Source organism: Notamacropus eugenii, chromosome 2, assembly GCF_028372415.1.
Source record: "Notamacropus eugenii isolate mMacEug1 chromosome 2, mMacEug1.pri_v2, whole genome shotgun sequence".
Classification (NCBI taxonomy): Eukaryota; Metazoa; Chordata; class Mammalia; order Diprotodontia; family Macropodidae; genus Notamacropus; species Notamacropus eugenii.
The window spans coordinates 527,348,021-527,366,656 of NC_092873.1; the positions used below are offsets into that span (position 1 = coordinate 527,348,021).

General features: G+C 41.0%; 1 protein-coding gene across 1 annotated transcript in view; it reads left to right on the top strand.

Moving 5' to 3' along the window:
• SGIP1 (SH3GL interacting endocytic adaptor 1) overlaps window positions 1–13,894 on the top strand; it is a 277,554-nt gene extending 263,660 nt beyond the window's left edge. The window contains exons 23-29 of the mRNA XM_072649764.1: window positions 1,235–1,390; window positions 5,795–5,927; window positions 7,817–8,019; window positions 9,142–9,206; window positions 10,551–10,715; window positions 12,741–12,824; window positions 13,697–13,894. Coding sequence (XP_072505865.1) covers window positions 1,235–1,390; window positions 5,795–5,927; window positions 7,817–8,019; window positions 9,142–9,206; window positions 10,551–10,715; window positions 12,741–12,763 — 745 coding nt within the window. The 3' untranslated portion in view covers window positions 12,764–12,824; window positions 13,697–13,894. The remainder of the gene's footprint in view (window positions 1–1,234; window positions 1,391–5,794; window positions 5,928–7,816; window positions 8,020–9,141; window positions 9,207–10,550; window positions 10,716–12,740; window positions 12,825–13,696) is intronic.
• Window positions 13,895–18,636: the final 4,742 nt, after the last annotated feature.

The following is an 18,636-nucleotide window of genomic DNA, read 5'->3' on the forward strand; positions in this document are numbered from 1 at the left end:
AAAATGAGTTGAAGAAGGAATGGCAAAAACTGCTCCAGTATCTTTGCCAAGAAAACCCCAAACGGGATTATGGAGAGTGAGACACAACTGAAAAATGACCAAAGCTTTGCCAAATCCTTTTGGTTAAGGGGGAAACACTATATGGACCCTGGCCAGGGTAAGATGCATTTTGCTATAAGATCCCAGCTGTAAAAGGCTATGGAATCATCACAGAGTAACTATTCACTCAGTTCTCAAGAAAACTGAATTTCTTCCCAACCTGACTACCTTTGGGACAGAACAAACTCGCTAAATGTGTAAATGTTAACTTGTAGAGATTATGGCATGGACTGCTTCCGTGGGCCAATGTTTCAGTCAAAAAGTAGCCAAGGAAATGAGAGGCAGCCTCAGGCAGTGAACCAACAGCTAGTGGTGGATTTAAAAAGACCTGGGTCCAAATTCCATCCGTGACCCATACTGGCTGTATGACCCTGGGCAGGTTATTTAAGAGTGCCCCAAGGAGCATTCAAAAGATTTGAAGTTGGAAAGCAACTTGTTCTGTTACACTGGCAGAGGGAGTTTCCTGACTGGGGACCTCTCTCCTTTGATGAAATTAGAGACATGGAAATACCCCGAAAAATAAAATCTTTTAAAATTCATTAAAGGAGGAAAACCAAAATGAGTTATTAGACTAAACTGGGAAGTCAGCATTATCAGTCAATATAGTAGACATGTATTAAATGCCTACTGCCTACCAAATAGACTAAGACCCTTGATGCCCACTGGGCACTGATAAATTAGAGACTGTCTTCCCCAGATTGAACCAAAATGTGTTCAAAGGGAGGGCTTTGAGGCCATGACATAGGAGGAGTGGTGGAAGGGGGACCTGGCATGTCTTTATCCTAGAGAAGAGAAAACACGGGACAGGACAGGACATGTGTCAAGGAGGGATTGTATTGGGGCTGTATGGCTCCAGAGGACACAGCCAGGAGCCACGAGTCAGTTGGAAGGAAGCCAGTTTGGGCTCCAGGTCCAGAAAACCTTCCTTGAGAGGAAAGCTATCTGTACCAGAGTGAAACAGGCTGCCCTGGAGGGAGGATGCTCCTTCTCAGAACCTTTCAAGGGAAGACTAAATGAGGACTGGAGTGAACAGTATCGTGGCAACACCTTTGCCACCCCTAGGTCTGCCTCTCACTCCATGGTCTCTGACTTGGCTCTCCCTCTTCCTGTCCTCTCTTTGTGTTTGCCCTCCCAGGTGTATAGTGAAGATCACTGGAGAGATGGTGCTGTCATTCCCCGCAGGCATCACCAGACACTTTGCCAACAACCCCTCCCCAGCCACCCTGACCTTCCGAGTGGTGAATTTCAACAGGTTAGAACACGTCCTGCCAAACCCCCAACTTCTTTGCTGGTAAATACCATTTTCTACAAGCTCTTCATAGATGGGGGAGGGGGGCTGTTGCTTGGTAGCTGAGTGGGAAATCAATTGTTGATAAGAGTAGCATCTCACACAAGTGCTTTCAGATCAAGGGGAAATATTTAGCAGCATGCACAGGCAGCGTGTGTGTGTGTGTGTGTGTGTGTGTGTGTGTGTGTGTGTGTGTGTGTTTAAACAGCCTTCCTTCTCCTGGTAAGTGGTTTTTCTCCTGAAAAAACACTCCAGAAACAAATGAGCAAGCACTCTATGTAAACTGTAATTACCCACAAACAGAAAAGTGATTATTGGAAATGATGTTAGATGTAATATTTTTTCCAGTGCGGTTCAAATTCTTGGCATCAAATCACAGATTTAGTGATAAAAAAAGACCTTAGAGGTCATCTAGTGCAACATCTTCATTTTACAGAGGAGGAAACTGAGGCACCAAAATGAACAATGACTTTTCTAAAGACAAAGGTAGTAAGCGAAAGTGCTACAATTAAAAGGGATTAGGCAAGTCAATTTAACAAACAAAATGTATTAAAAATTGATGAAGGGCACTGCAGGGGAGGGATAGTAGTAAGACTTACATCTTATATCTTACAATTTAATAGGGACGATGCAAATATTTTCTCTTGTTATTAAAATAAATAAAAAGGTTTTGGTATAGTTGATAGGTAGACTGGGGAGAGGGAGAGGGAGAGAGAAGAGACAGAGAGGATGAGATCATTTATTAAGTACTTAGCCAAGGACAAAAATCCCAAATTTCCAGGAAAATGTGGATTCAAGTTTTGCCTTTAACAAACACTGGTGGTGTGAGCCAGGACAAGCCACTTAAACTCTCACTGCCCTAGTCCAGGGGTGTCAAACTTCAGTCGAAATGGGGCCACTAACCCATACAACACAAAATGATCCCTGTGAGCAGCATATTGACTTAGAAAAGCACATTTATCTTACTATTTGTTTGTTAAGCATTTCCCAATTACATTTTAACGTAGTTAAAATGAAGTGCTTTGGAGTGTTGTGTGAAAATGGACACAGGCTTTTGACACCTCCGTGCAACCCTCTCCCTCTAGCTATTAAATTACAGAGCAGGTGCTGATTTGAATTGCTAGAAGGAGTCTCCCATATCAGTGGAATCACTGGTCCAGTTCCTATCACTAGTAAACAGAGACATCACTAGGGCAGGGCAGTTCGTGCTTGTCCTAGGGCACCAATTTAGAGAGTACTTGTACTCTTAGCATTTATTCTCCTTCAGTCCCAGAATAATATCCTAGTTGAACTAGGATATAAGCACATGCTATGTTTCCTCTACTTCATAGTTACATCTTCCCCAGGCCTTCTTGGCTTCTGAGTCTGGGGTTCTCTGACTTTTCCCTATAGCATGGTGTTCCAAGGGTTTCTTCTGTCACATGGTCTTATATCCCAAAGTTCTCCTTCATACATGCACACACATGCACACATACATGCACACACATGCACACATATGCACATGCATACCCTGCGATTCCAGAGAATCTTTCTTGCTTTGGCCTGAGGCCTGAATTTCTGTTCCTTTCTCCAGGTACCAGAATTACTTATTAGGGCCCTGTAATAACAATTTAATCCAGACTTTATATGATTTTAGTCAATGTAGGCACACCCCTAGCATGGGCTGTACCAATCTTTGCCCTGGGAGATGTTCTTCATGAGTTTGTGTGCCCCAGCCATGAGCTTGTGGCCTCCTGGGGGATAAGCCTCTTGGACATTACCTGGGCAAGTCTTCGAAGGCCTCCTAGAGATTATGTTCAGTGGGAATAACCTCCCAAAACCACAATATCAGAAACCCAGACCTGGAGACATCTCAGACATGATCTTGGCAGCATTCAAACCACTCTTTGTGTGGGACTGAGAGTCAGGGAGACCTGGCTCACACATTGAGAGTTGGATGACCTCTCTCAGCCTCAGTTTGCTCACCTATTACACACTCATGTCCATAGCAAGAATGGACGTAAATAGAAGAGGCACAATGACCTCTTGATGGATGCTTTTTCTGATTTAAACCAATCTGCCCTATGCTAAAACTAAATTTTACTATATTTTTATTCAGCATGATATGTAGATGTGTTTAGTGAAATTTTTATTGTGCACAGTGTTTCTAATAATAATGAACATCACCATCACGATAATGGTACAGATTTCTGTAGCACTAACATTTGCAAAATGCGATACAATTCCATCTATTTTCCCATTTGATCATCACACTAACCCTAGGAGGTAGGTGTTACTGTCATCCCCATTTAAAGGTAAGGAATCTGAATTGTAGAGAAGTAAAGTGACTTACTCAAGGTCATACAGCTAGTAAATGTACAAGGTAGATTTCGAACTCAGTTCTTCCTGACTCCCAGTGATGTTCTCTAATCATCAAGTCATTTCACCTCTTCTATTTATGCCCTTTCTTGCTATGGATATAAGTGTGTAATAATCACATATATGTGGATTCTCATGTGGTATTCACGTTATAGGAAGATACTTCTCACCATCAAAATCTTGGAGTTTTGCTTTCAAGGGTGATGGAGTTGGACTGATCTATTCACCTTACTTTTATCTAATTTTATATTTGTTTATTTTTATATTTTTATTCCTCTGGTACTCAAGGAGATAGTTAAAGAAATAGAGTCTTTCAGCTGGGTGACGAGGTCCTGTTGTGACCCACACTATTTTTGTGACCATGAGCACATCTCCTGATCTCTCTGGGACCCAGTGTCTTCATCTGGGAAATGAGGGGCTTGGAAAAAAAGACCTTTGAAGCTCCCTTCCAGTTCTAAAGCTATGATCCTAGAATGATCCTGGGATGTTAAGTCAATGGATAAACTCCGAATTGAAACCAAGGCTACCCAGAGCCTCAAGCTGACCCTTAGAAAGCCAATCTCCCCAGGCATATATACTCTGCTGTGGTTCTTACCGTTCTTCTCCCTTCCCGACTTCTAAGTGAAGTGATCCAACCATGAAAAATTCGTATGGGCTGAGGAGAATTATTTTAGAGTTACTATTTACTATAGAGGAGTTACTATTTACTATAGAGTTATTATTTATTGTAGAGTTATTATTTACTATAGAGTTACTATGTACTATAGAGTTACTATTGTCCTCTTATTTGGAGAACATGGTGCCTTGGGGAGAGGACTGAAAGGGCCAGAAGGCTGGGTTCCATCATACTCAAATTTATTTTCTTGTTCTCCAGTGTGTAAGACTTTCCACGAATCCTATTCCTGACACTCATTAGTTATGTGACTATAATGTGTACTTTTTAACTCATAGAGCAATAATGGGTCTCACATCATGTATGCATGCTAACTTTAGAGTGTTATAGAAATATCTGTTGGTGTTATTGCTATTATTATTAAACTAACAAAACTGTAAATTTTGGGAAATTATGTTTTTCCAGCAGAGCAGGAATCAATCAAGACAAATTTTTGACAATTTTTAACAAGAGAATTTAGTTTCTCCTGATCCAATTAGACTCAGTTGGACTCATTCAAAGATTTAGTTTTAATTTCAACTGCTTATTATGATCATCAGATTTAGTAAGTCTAACTGGTCAACCCCAGAAACCTTTGTCAAACTGATGGACAATCCTTATGGGACTGACCTCATTATTCCATTCAGCCAACAAATATTAAGTATCTACTACAAGCCAAGCACTGTATTAAGTACTGGAGATATGGAGACAAAAATGAAACAATCCTGCCTTCATGTTTACATCCCACTGGAGGCACACAAAATGTCTCCGTGTAAGGGGAAATAAGGGATATCCCGAGTAGTATCGAGTAAGATTGAGTGCTAGAACATGAGTCATTGGGAGGAATCCAGAAAGGTCATGCAGGAGGAGTCTTCTAAAAGGGGCTTTGAAAGAAGGTCAGGGTTCTAAGAGGCAGGTGTGAGTGGAGAGCACATTCTATGCAGAGAGGGAACACCTGTGCAAACTCTGAATGTAGGGGAGGGATGTAGGAGAGGCTTATATGGGGACCAGCTGGTCAACAAGTTTGAACAGGAACGGGGATTAAATGAGACTGGGAAGGCAGATGCAAATTTGATTGTGGAGAACCTTAAATACCAAACAGATGAATCTATATGTCCTAAAGATAATAGAATTTACATGTGTATCAAAACCATCCATTTGCTCAGAATCCATAGAATCGCAGACCTAGAGAGCAACTTAGAGACCATTAGGTCTGATCCCCATTTTACAGATGGGAAAACTGAGAATTTCCAGAAATAAGTAAAAAAGTCAAAGACAGAGGTTGTTGAATATGCATGTGGGCACTTGCATGTGTGCATGGATTTCTCTGTATGTATATGTGTGGTGCTTTTATTTTGCATAGTTAGAAATTCAAACTTTTCTCATTCTTTCAATAGCGATGATGCACAATGTGATGCCAATACCAAGGAATTCTGGGTAAACATGCCAAATCTGATGACTCACCTAAAGAAAGTGTCTGAGCAAAAACCACAGGCAACGTATTATAATGTGGACATGCTCAAATATCAGGTAAGATACAATTGTCAGGGTAAACATACCTTTTTCAAATTGCCAACTCATACCTGTTCAGAAGCACAGAATTCTAAATGAAATGACACCTCTCTCCCTCAATGTCTGATCCACACATGTGGGAGTATCTCAGAACTGGAAGGTCGCTCAAAGGTTGTCTCAGTCAACTCCCAAGCCTGACCAGGAAAGCCACAACAGCATGCCTGTAAATGATTGTCCAGGCTTTGGTGGAAGACCTCTGCCCATTTCCCTCAAGGCAAGTCATTCCACTTTGGGGTCATTCTCACTGTTAGGAGCCTCCTCCCCCAGTTTCAAGACCCAGTTTGCTTCTTTGCAACATCTCCTCATTGCTCCCGGTTCAGCCCTTGACTTTCCAGTTGGACAAAGCTAATCTCTCTTGCACGTGACAGCCATTCAAACACTTAAAGGTAGTACCCATCACTCCTCACCCCACCTCTTCCCCGTCTTCTTTTCTCCTGCATACACCTTCCCACACCCTCTAGATGATCTTTAGATACTATGAATTCAAGGTTTTTCATTCTCCTGACTGTGCTCCCCCAGACATGCTCCAGCTTATGTATGTGCTCCTGAAATGTTCGTGTTCAGAACTGAACACAAGATTCCAGATACGGTCTGAGCAGAGAAGATTATGGGGGGGTCAATCACCTCCCTAGATCCCTTGGTGTAGCCAAAGATCACATTAACTTTTTTTTGCTAAAGAATAATAATACCTGACATTTGCATATGTTTCGATGTCAACAAAATACTTTCCAAATATAATTTGATTCTCACAACAACCCTGGGAAGTCGGTTTTCTTATTATCCCCATTTTGCAGATATGAAACAAGTTCAGAGAGTATAGATGACTTGCCAGGGTCACATAGTCAGCAAGCAGCTGAGTCAGGATTTGAACTCAAGTCTTCTAAATGTCAAGGCTGACATTCTACCCATTATGCCACACTGCCTTTTAAAATCACATGCTTTTATTGTTCTGCTTTGATAAAATTCGATAGGGAAAAAAACTCAGTCTTATACCTACACTTGAAAAAATCAATTTCCTAAGTACAGGAGGAATGAAATATGGTGAAATGCCAGTTCGCTGGAAGAACTCTGGGCTTTTTTTTGACTGCACAGTGGGATGTGGAAGTCACAGAGGCTCATGCCTTGGGTAGCAGGAAGACAATCCTCTGCCTTGGTGAGACCTCATCCGAAATGTGATGTTCAGTTCTCAGAGTCACAGTTTTAAAAGAATATTGATAAGTCTGACAGCATTGAAGGTAAGGCAACCATAATAATGAAGGGTCTTGAGTCCATGTAATAGGAAGAAGGAACCTAGAGGACTCAAGGAGGAAGGGGGCCATGACCCACACAAGAGAATCCTGGAGAGACAGCCTAGCGGGATGCAAGTATCTGAAGGGTTGTTATGTGGAAGAGAGATGAGAATTGTTCTACCTGGCACCAGAGGGTAGAGCCAGAAGCAAAGGGTGGAAGGCTCAAGCAGGAAAACAAAGTTTCCAAACAGTTAGATCTGTCCCAAAGTGGAATGGGATGCCTTGACAGGTAGAGAGTTCCCCATCCTTGGAGGTCTTCAAACAGGCTGAATGACTACTTATCTAGTAGGTTACAACAAGGATTGCTTTCAGGTGTAACCAGGACTCGGTGGCCACTGAGCTTCCTGCCTTCTCCAGATCTTTGGTCCTATGAAAATATTCCAATCTAGTGATTTTCCTCTAGGGACTTTTTTCTAAACAAAATCATGTTCCAAAATCTTGGAATCTGTGAATTTTTCCTGAGCATCTCCTTGTGATTTGGAGAATGCCAAGGAATCAGGAATATCTGTGAAAGAAACCTTCATTCTCTTCTTCCTGATTTGTTTGTTTTGGGGCCAGGTATCTGCCCAGGGCATTCAGTCCACTCCACTGAACTTGGCAGTGAATTGGAGGTGTGACCCAGCGAGCACCGACCTACGCATCGACTACAAGTACAACACAGACGCAATGACTACCCCAGTTGCCCTCAACAATGTCCAGTTTCTTGTCCCCATTGACGGCGGAGTCACCAAACTTCAAGCGGTGCTGCCCCCTGCTGTTTGGTAGGAAAGGACCAAGTCCCATAGAACCTACCTGCAGTCCATTTATTCTAGCAAGGGTTTTCTGCCTTCCCTCTGTGCTGAGATCACAGTGGTTCAGGAAAGAAAGTCAGTTCTTTGTGGTAGAAAGTCTAGGACACTGCAGTCTAGAACATGGCTGGGAATCAGACTCTAATTTCCCCATTGGACTGTAAAAAGAAGAAAGTAGATAGAGCTTTTTAAGAATTTCTGCATCTACCCTAGTTTCATTCTCCTGAATCAGGCATATGTTAACTGGGACTTTCCAGCAGCCAATGCCAACACAGGTGCTATGTTCAGAATTATTGCCAAGGCAGGAAGGCAACATGACATGGTGGAGGTGGGGGGAGAGGGGTGTCCTCTGGGAAGGCCCATGAGTCATTCCCCATCCAAGAAGACCTGTTCTGACATGTACTGTCTATGAGAGCCTCTCAAAGCTCCAGGCAATGCTCCAATGCTCCAAGTTTCAGCACAGATGCCAGTATGTATTGGTAGAGGGTAATGTCATTCCAATGAAATCATAGGTCTAGCCTTGGTTTGTTTTGTTTTGTTTTTTTAACAAAAGAATCATGAAACATAGTAGAGTAGAAAATTGTACCTGGCACACAGCTGGTGCTTAATAAATGTAACAGAGGAGTTTCTTTTTTTTTCCTAGAGGCAATAGGAAGCCACTGGTGTTGATTGAATAGGGAAGTCACATGGTGAGACTTTTGCCTTAGGAAAAATGACTATCAGTCATGTGTAGAATGGGTAGGGAGACCAATTATTAAGAGTCTATTGAAATAAACTAGGTGAGAAGGAATAAGGGCTACAACTAACTTAGTGGTTGTGAGAGTAGAGGGATGAGTCAGAGGTCAAGGAAGAAATGACAAGATTTGGCAACAGATTGAATAATAGTGAAAAGGGACCAAAATAATGCCAAGCTGATCCAAGACATTAAATGGCTGGTGGTATCTGTAACAGAAATAGGGGAGTTCAGAAGAGGAGAGGGTTTAAGCTAAAAAAAATAATGAGTTCAGTATTAAATGTGTTGTATTTTAGATTTCTTCTAGATTCAATGTCCTGAAGCATAGAGTACATCAAAATAGTTTCCTATCTTATTTTCAGGAATGCTGAACAGCAAAGAATACTGTGGAAGATCCCTGACATTTCACAAAAATCAGAAAATGGAGGTAATTCTTTTGTTTATTCAATAATATTGATAACATTTTAAAATAGTTAAGGTGTGCAACATGCTTTACACTCATTAATGCCTTTGGTCCTCACAGCTTTGGGAAGTAGATACTTTTTTCATCCCCATTTTCCAAATAAAGAAACTGAGGCTCAGAGAATTTAAGCAACATGGAATTGAACTGGATAAGAGATGGTTACCAGTGAGACTTGCCTATGTCATCCCACAAATCTGACACAAGGCAGGGACATCCAAGGAATTCAAGGCTTTCTTACTTTCCCTCAATATAGTATAGATGCCAATGGCTCATGTGGGCTGTCCACATGTTAAAGAGCTTTGGCTCCAGAATATGAAGATCCAGGTTAAAATTCCACCTCTGATACTGCCCGTGTGACCTTGGGCAAATCACTGGACCTCACTGGGTCTCTGTTTCCTCATTTGTAAAATGAGGGGATCGGATTACTCAGTCTCTAGGTCTTTGATTCTATATGTGACATTGGGGAAGATCACTCACCTCCCTTGGCCTGAGTTTCCTCATCTGTAAAATGGCCTCTGAGGTCCCTACCAGCTCCGGTCCTATGGTCCTGTGATCTCTCTTTCTGGCCTATGATCTATCCATCTTCTCTAACAATCATAGGGAGGTACTGGTATAGATTTGGATATCTTCCCATACCTCCTCTTCTCCTCTCCCTCCAAAAATCCTGAAATAACTTTTTTAAAATAGTCAATTATTACCCAAAGATATCTATCACCAGATATAAAAATCACCACATATGTATATATGTATATATATATATGATTACCTTCCAGTGATCTCTATCAGTGAATAAAAAGTCCATCTTGCTTACTTTTTGGTTTATTTCTTTATTAGATTTAATGGATTCTTCTAATCCCAGAAAACCCTTCTTACCTCTCCCCCACCCTCCATCTTCTCCCCTCCCACCACACCCAGTTTTCTAGGCAGAGAAGTGCTTTTAGGCTAACACATTTCTTTCCCATGTTTGGACACCTGCATACTCCTGGAGCATTTTGATATTTTTAATTTTTCATCTGACTTAAATCCGCCGGTGGCAAGGGGAAAAAAAAGACCTGCTCTAAAATAGGCTGCATGTCCTAAATTCTGCATTGTGAATTTTGTGCATCATCATGGCCTTACCTAGTAGCTAGGAATCTTTCCTAATCAATGCTATTCATCATTGGTCTTATAACTGAAATATACCATTTTCCCAACAAGCCAAGTCTTGCATTTTACTGCCAAGTTCGACTTTAAGATTTATTATCCTGTCAGTGCAGTTGTGAGATAATTGCTTTCCTCTGATACTAGGCTGTTGTTTTTCTTTTGGAGGGGTGGGTTCCTTGCTGGCAAGATTCCAGTTATCAGAAGGCCCCAGCAAACCTTCTCCATTGGTCGTGCAGTTTACCAGCGAGGGGAGCACCCTTTCTGGCTGTGACATCGAACTGGTGGGAGCAGGGTACCGGTTTTCACTCATTAAAAAAAGGTTCGCAGCAGGTAAGTGCAGAGGGTGGTTCTGACCATTTTGTGTTTTGGAAGCTAGTGGGCCTACCCATGTTGCCCTCCCTTCCTTTCACCAGAGGGATTTGGCAAACACATGACTCTGGAGTCAGATGAACTGGCTTTGGATCCTGAATAACCAGTGTTTGCTACCTGAATAACCTTGGGCAAATGAGTCTTTTATCTTCCCAAGGAATGTGATGATAGCACTCGACTAGATGGCTGCTCAGGGCCATGTCTAGCTCTAGACCCCAGATCTTTTGCTCTTAGTCAATAAACATTTATTAAGCACCTACTGTGTGCCAAGTCCTATGCTAAGCACTGGAGACACAGAGACAGAAATGAAACAGTTCCTCCCCTCAAGGACCTTACACTCTACTGGAGGATGGGCAGGGTAGAAGGCAGCAGAACTCTGAAAATTCAGTAAGTGTTTATTAAAGGTCCATTATATGCCCATAGTTATGCTAGGCACTGGGTGTGCAAAGAGGGAGGGAGGGAATAAGCATGTATACTATGCTACATGCTTTTTACAGTGATTGCCTCGTTTGATCCTCACAACAACCCTTGAGAAAGAGATATTATTCTGATTCCCATTTTACAGATGAGAAAACAGGGCAGACAGAGGTAACGTGACTTGCACAGGGTCACATAGTAAGCGTCTGAGATTGTATCTGAACTCAGCTCTTCCTCACTCCAAGTCCAACCCTCTGCATTATGGTGCCCCCTAGAAATAGTCCCTGCTTTGAACAAGCTTATATTCCAATGGGAATGCGATTCAGGGGAAGAGAACATGCACATCTGTATAGAGAGAACATATAAAACATGGATGCTTGGTAGTTTGGGAGAGGGTCTATTACCTTTATCAATCTCTGGAAATCCTGAATGGTCCCTAGTTTCGTTTCCTTATTTCACGAGAGCCCAAGAAAGGTCAGGTTGGGTTCAGAGAATGAAAAGAGTTTGGGCCCATTGTTGGTCCACTCTGAAGTTCTGTTGGTGAGGCTCCATCAGACTTGGTGTCCCTGAGATCCTTGGGACTAAAGTTGACCAATACCCAGTTCTGACCCTCTAGCACCATTGACAATGGAAGAAAACTATGTTCAGAAAGGACTCCCAGGCCGCTATATTTCTCTCCAATTTATCCTGTATATATGTTGTTTATACATGGTTATTAGAACACCATCTCTCCTATGAGACTGTGAGCTCCTAGAAAGAAAGGATCATTGGAGAGGGGGCTCATTTTTTGGTTTTGCCTTCCTTTATATCCCCAGTAGTTACCACAGTCCCCCAACATGTAGTAGGAGCTTAATAAATGCTTGCTGATCCAAACCTAAGTTTTAACAACCACTAATTTATTCCAGGATACCTAAATTTACGGGGCACTGGAAGCCTGTCTCATACTTTTGTACAGTATATATAAAGAGCTTAGCTTAGCACCAAGTGGGCAGGAATAATTGATTTCAGATGGGAAGCTGCCAGTGGCATACTTTCTGTTCCCTGCTGCATCCCAGGTGAGTTACTTCTAAGTCTAAGCACTGACTCTCCTGCAGTGACTCACCAGCAGGAGCTTTATAGTACCTCAAGATCTCAAACCCTAGAAGCCAGTATCCTGGGTCTCTGCTTCATGTATCATGGAATGGTATTCTGGGGTCCTTCCTTCAATGGGATAGTATTTCCCAAGTCTCTAGTACCCCAAATGAATTTCTCTTCAGAAGTTGAATTGAGGATATCTCATGGACACCAAATTTCCCAGTTTGGGCTAATCCTTCGTTTGAGAGAGACCCATGGCAAGTAGAACAGTTATTCTAGAGAACTGAACCCTTGGTCAACTGTGTGATAGCATGTCGAGAGAAGAAAAGTTTTTGCATAATTACATTCATCTCCAGTCACATATAGTAAGAAGAAGCAGGAATAAGGATAGCTCTGTGGTCATCTAGAAGCAGCTATTTCTGTGTCCTGTCTCACACTCCCTTTTCAAACAGACTGGTGGTTGGTAACCTGTCCTCATGACCTTCTATTTTTCAGGCAAATACCTGGCAGATAACTAATAGAACCTTATGCAAGCATATGGAGAACCCATATCACGGAGGACTGTCGAACATGGAACAGGTTTTTGTTTTGGGGGTTTGAATGAAAACAAAGTAAAACCTGTCCTGGGGACATTTCTGCTGGAAGGGTCCATTTCTTTCAGCAACCTTTCCCCCTCTGTGGACAACACCATGTTGAGACCGGTCCCACAGTATTTACTTCTCGGTGTAACATTGTTAATGGTTTTAAAATGTAATTATTGTATTTGTAAATTGTACTCATTCAGGCGGTTAGACAAACTTGAGTTTTAGCATTTGACCATTCATGAAATGGATGTAATTTAAACTATGGTATATAAATTTACTAGTAGTCCTGTTGATTGGCACAAGGCTTACAGAGATAGATTGCATTTTGTCAATATATAAAGTTTAAATACAATATCGGTAGCGGCTTTTAAAGGGGGTGCCTCATGCAAAGAAGGATTCGCAGCTTTCCTTTTCTCCTCCAATCCTTACTATGTCTTATTCTATAGTGCGAGATTAAAAGTTCTACCTTCCAACATTTAGTGGGGGTCAATTTAAAAATATTTCAGTGAATTCTAAGGTTACAACGTATTTAAAGAAGGCAAGATGTACCACTTTTTAACCGCTTTTTTTTCAAACTGCAAATTTCCTAAAAATGCACGCCATGTAAACAGGGCCTCTTATTTTTATAATATGTAAAAAGGGGGGTATTTAAAGTTAAAATTATGAAACTATGATTAAGATTCCAGAGAATACTGGGATCTGGGTCATTTCCCTACACCCACTACCCCTCCCCCAAGCTGGGCAGATATGGAGATTCCTGAAGAACCAGGCAGTTTTATTGTGATTTTAAGAGGATGAGAATTTCTTGAGATCTTGATTAAGAATTGCTACCTGACTGTGGATGTGACTGTTTCTGAAACTCCGCAGGCTGAACTGACCTGCATCATCTGTCCTCTTCCCCTACGTGGAGGCTGCCAGTCTTTGAGTGAGGTCTGAAGTTCCCTGCATCCATCTGATTGGAGAATGTTGATTCGCATCTTGAAAGTCTTTTGGTGGATGGGGGAAACCAAGTTAGGCTGTATGGCTACAGTTCTCTGAAATAAATGTCCTCTCCGATGAACAAAATGTTCTTTAAAAATCTTGATTACTGTAAACTAGAAACACTGGCCATTCCTTTGGAACCAATAAGATGGGTGCAATCCAAGACTCTTATCCTTGACCTACATCGCCACGAGGCAGAAGTGGGGCAATACAGTTCTCTAGCTCAGACCAGCAACATGCAGGTTCCCATAGAAGAAATACTTCTTGGGATGCACTCCCTGGGAACTATTGTCCTGTCTTTCTGTGGAAGAACCTGCCCTCCCACCCCTTGGCACACCACCCAGTTAGCATTTAGATACATTTTTGGAGAGGTGGGGAGATCTGTATAGGTTAATTCTTTGGTAAAGGGTATTCCCTATGTGGAGATTCCCTTCACTGATACAACTCATTATTCTTAGGCTTTACCTGGGGTGCTGAGAGTTTAAGGCCATGGTCATACAGCTAATATGTGTTGAAGGCAGGACTTAAACCAAAATCATCCTGACTCCAAGGCCAGCCTTCTATCCAATAGATTACACTGCCTCTCTTGGATACACATATACATATATACCTGTATGTATGTATGTATACATAATAATTTTAATCAGATGAGATCTCATCAGTGTATCAAACAACCAGTAAGGAGTCTGTACCTGCTCTGCCATTTCCCATCTGAAAGAGTTGCTAGGATGCTGAGAAGTTAAGGGACTTCCCCAGGGTCACACAGCCAGGATGAGTCAGGGAGCCTGAACCCAGGTCTTCCTGACTCTGAGGCCTGTCTTTTATCCAGCATACTTCTCTTAGACATAGATGAGTCCTCATCTCTTCCTTACCCGCCTTAAAATTATAGGAATTCTCTTTTTGAACAGTTTCCTGTCAAGTCGAATTTTAAAGTAACTTTGTTATTTTACCCATAAATCAATTTATTGTTTTAACCATTCACTGCAATAACCTTTAGCACTTACAAGTTTGGGGACCAGGGTTAAAATCTCTTAAGAAGACCCTCCATAATCTAGAACCACAAGAGGGAAATGTAAGCATCATTTTTTTTTACGCGTGGGCTTTGATGAGTGTTTATGTGAACATGGGGAATGGACAATGAGTTTCACTGGGGAAGAATCGCTGCTGCCCTACTCATCATTATTCAGAGGGTAATTACCTGAAATGTCCTGGTGGAGACACTAGAGTCCACTTGGACAAATGGAATCCTCATTGAATTAAGGAGCTCAGAAATATTAGGGAACTCCAAATGTGGGAGTGGAAAGAGAAAGGGGAACTTAATTCCTAAAATAGGGAAGATTGAAACCAATAAGAAACAAAGGTCAGAAAATAAAATGTTTGGTAGGAATGGAATTAGTAAAAGTGTCTAGAATAATCCCTCCAGGAAAGGCAGTTGACTGAGTAGTAACTCCAAAAGCATATATGTAAATATTTCTTTCTGGTTCTCACATCTTACTCTTTGTATTTTACTTTACCCAGTTCTAGAGTTAATTAAGACATATAAACATATGGTAGCTCTTTGAAAGGATGCCTTCATTTGTTGATATTGTAAAAATGTAATTTTAAAAATATATGACAAGGATCCCTAATGTGATTCAGATTCTGTAGTTAGGAAATTTTAAAGAATTAACATTGCCTACAATCCCTGTACCAGAGACTGGGAATCATAAGTTTCTAAATACACTAAAACCTCATTTAACTAGACAAACCCTCCTCTCTCGCCCTTTCTCTTTCTTTCTTCTTTCCTCCCTCCCTATTTTCTTCCTTCCTCCATCCCTCCTTCCTTCCGTTCCTCCTTACCTCTTTCCTTCCATCCTTCTCCTTTTCCTTCCTCAAGCATTTATTAAGCATTTACTCTGTGTCAGGCACTGTTGCTAGGCACTGAGGGTGCAAAGACAATAATAAAAATTGTCCTTATCTCCAAGTAGCTTACATTCTACTCGAATTCAGCTTTCAGGAAAAAGAGACAAATAGCAGCAAAACAACTTCATATCAGGGATTGAGGTGTGTGTGTGTGTGTGTGTGTGCGTGCCTGCATGCATGTGTGTGTGGTGAGTGTGTGCTTGTGCATGTATGTGATTGTGTGTATGTGTATGTATTTTTTCTAGTTGTTTGGTTGTGTTTCTTTTTAACTTCCAGGCTCAGTGTCGGCTTTAGCAAACACATAGTTCAGTTTTCCACAACTCTATCTACTGCAATGTAAAATGAGAATTCGTGTTCAGATAATGACCCTGAGAGACACTGCAATGGTCCTCAGCCATGAAAGAAGAATTGACGCATTGTAAGTGTCTCTGTGCCCAATTCCCAAAAACACTATTGCTAATAAGTGTCCACCAGATCACCCAATTCCTCCAAACATCCCCATCATCAAGATGTCCCAGTATCTGATCCACATAATAAATAGCATTTGGTTGGATTTTAAGTGCTGAATAATAATCTTGTCTCCTCTCTTATGACAGAAAAAAGCTTTCTTCTTTGTTCAAATAAATTCCATGTTTCCATGAGGAATACTTTTTGAAATGGATTCTTCTTCTACATTAGAGTATGTTTTATCTCAGTGAGTTAAATTAATAATGATGAGAATTTTCATTTCAAGAGTTTTTTTTTTATAGTGAGATATGTATTTTTCAAGTTTTATTCTTCTTGTACCAGAGTGGCAGTTTGCCCAAAGAGAAACTCACTGTTTCACTCTGGGCACTATGCTGAACTGATTAAAAGGAAAAAAAAGATCTCTCTGTGCTCAAAGTAAATTAGTATAATTGTGTGAGAACACCTCAGATAAAGTTAAACTTAAGTATATATACATACATACATATATATACATATATATATGTATGTATATACTTACTTAGATTTAGGATAGGGACATGCATAAATCTATGTGTATGTCTATATACTTCCATGCATCTCTGTGTGTATGTCTGCACACAGAAGACGCAAGACGGTCTAGTCATGGGTAAAGAGCTGGCCTTGGACAGGGGAAGACCTGAGTTGGCTGCCGTGGGAACCTTGGGTGAGGGACCCAACTTCTCACAATCCTAGCCCTAGCTCACAGACTATGCCCTGTAGAAAAGGTGCCAACCTACAGTGACAGGGAATTCCCTTATCCAGGAGTTCCTTGCACTAAGGAAATCTCAGGTCAGGTCTTTATTCCCCACCCACTGTCTACATGTGCATGTGCATGCACACGCACACACACACACACACACACACACATGCGTGGATTATTTACAGAGGCTCCAAACTACTGTAATTTGCTCTGCTGCTAACTTTTGCCAGATAACTGTGGAAAAGTCATTTCCCTTCTGCATATCTTAATTTCCTCCTCTAACATTTAGGGTGTAAGTAGATTGTTTATATCTAAATAAATTAAATTCAAATCATTTAGAGATTTAAATCATCTCTAAGACCCCTTGAGGCTCTGAAATTCTATGATTCTTTGCAGTTTCTACTATTTTGAACACATTTTGTTCATTGAATGTTTGAGACTGTCACTGGTAACCAAGAAGCCCTGCCTGCTCTAATTGCCTGGCTTCCCTTTCCACTCCCTGGTAAGAGGAGGAGGATGGGACAGTAAACGTCCACATCTCTTATGAAAATCTCAAGCTCAAAGTGCTATGGAAAATTGAAGTTAATACATCTCACTCTCAGGAGGAGAGGATGTAGGTTAAAATGCACCTCTCAGATTCCATTCCAATCCTGACATTTTGTTAGCCTAAACTTAGACACGCAAAAGCCCCCAAAATAGATGTACCTTTTCATAGATCAGGATCTAGATTTTCTATCTACTTAACTCTTTTCCCACTTCAGGAAGAAAAAAAAAGGAAAGTCTTTTTTGTCCTTTTCTTCCATCTCTGCAGAAGTTCCTCAGGCTCTCACATATGGGATGTAGTCTGTCAATTCATTCCATACTCAGGTTCTTTTCTTTGAGAAAGTCTCCTTTAGGTCCATAAAGCAATAGAGAGTTCTACTGTCAGCTTTATGAAGAGTGACAGATCATAAGTGATAACCAAATTCTTATCCCAGAATGTTCAAAATAAGGCTTTCTACATCACTGAAAAAATATAGCATTACTTTGGAATTGACAGTTTGGGGGATGTTCCCAAATTTGAATGGGCTGCACTTCCATTTCAGCATTCTGCCCAACTGAATGCAAACACTTAAAGGCAAACCATCTTAGTAATGGTACAGCATACAGGTCATTAATGAAGAAGTGAGCATTTAAGGAGACAAAAGCAATTCTCCTTTCCCAAAGACTGATATCTTGTCTGTCCTCAAAGCAGAATCCCATGTAGACTAAGCTGTACTTAATTATTTAATTCATTCAGGCACTCATTCAATAAACATTTTTAATCACCATTATGTATCACTTACTGTATGGAAGGGGAGAGGGAGAGATGCCACGACAAAAAAAAAAAAACTGTCTCTGTCCTCAAACAGTTAAATTTTATTTGTTTGTTTTGCTCTACAATTTTCAGGGCAGAAATAAGCAAGAAAAGCTCACATGAGTTAGTCTGTCAGGGATTCTTAACCTAGGGTTTTTTTTTCATATATTTGATAATGGTATTTCAACATGATTTCTTTTTAATCTCAAATATTTTAGCTTATGTATTTATAAGCGTTATTCAGAGGATGGACCTCTCGGCTTCACCAGACTGCCAAGAGGTGTCCAGGACACAAAAAAAGGTAAAGAACTTCTGGTTTAAGTTCAGATGAATGGACACCTGTAAGAATGATTCATAAATGAACAAAAGTGCATAGGCTGTTTCCTTAAAAAATAAGTCAGA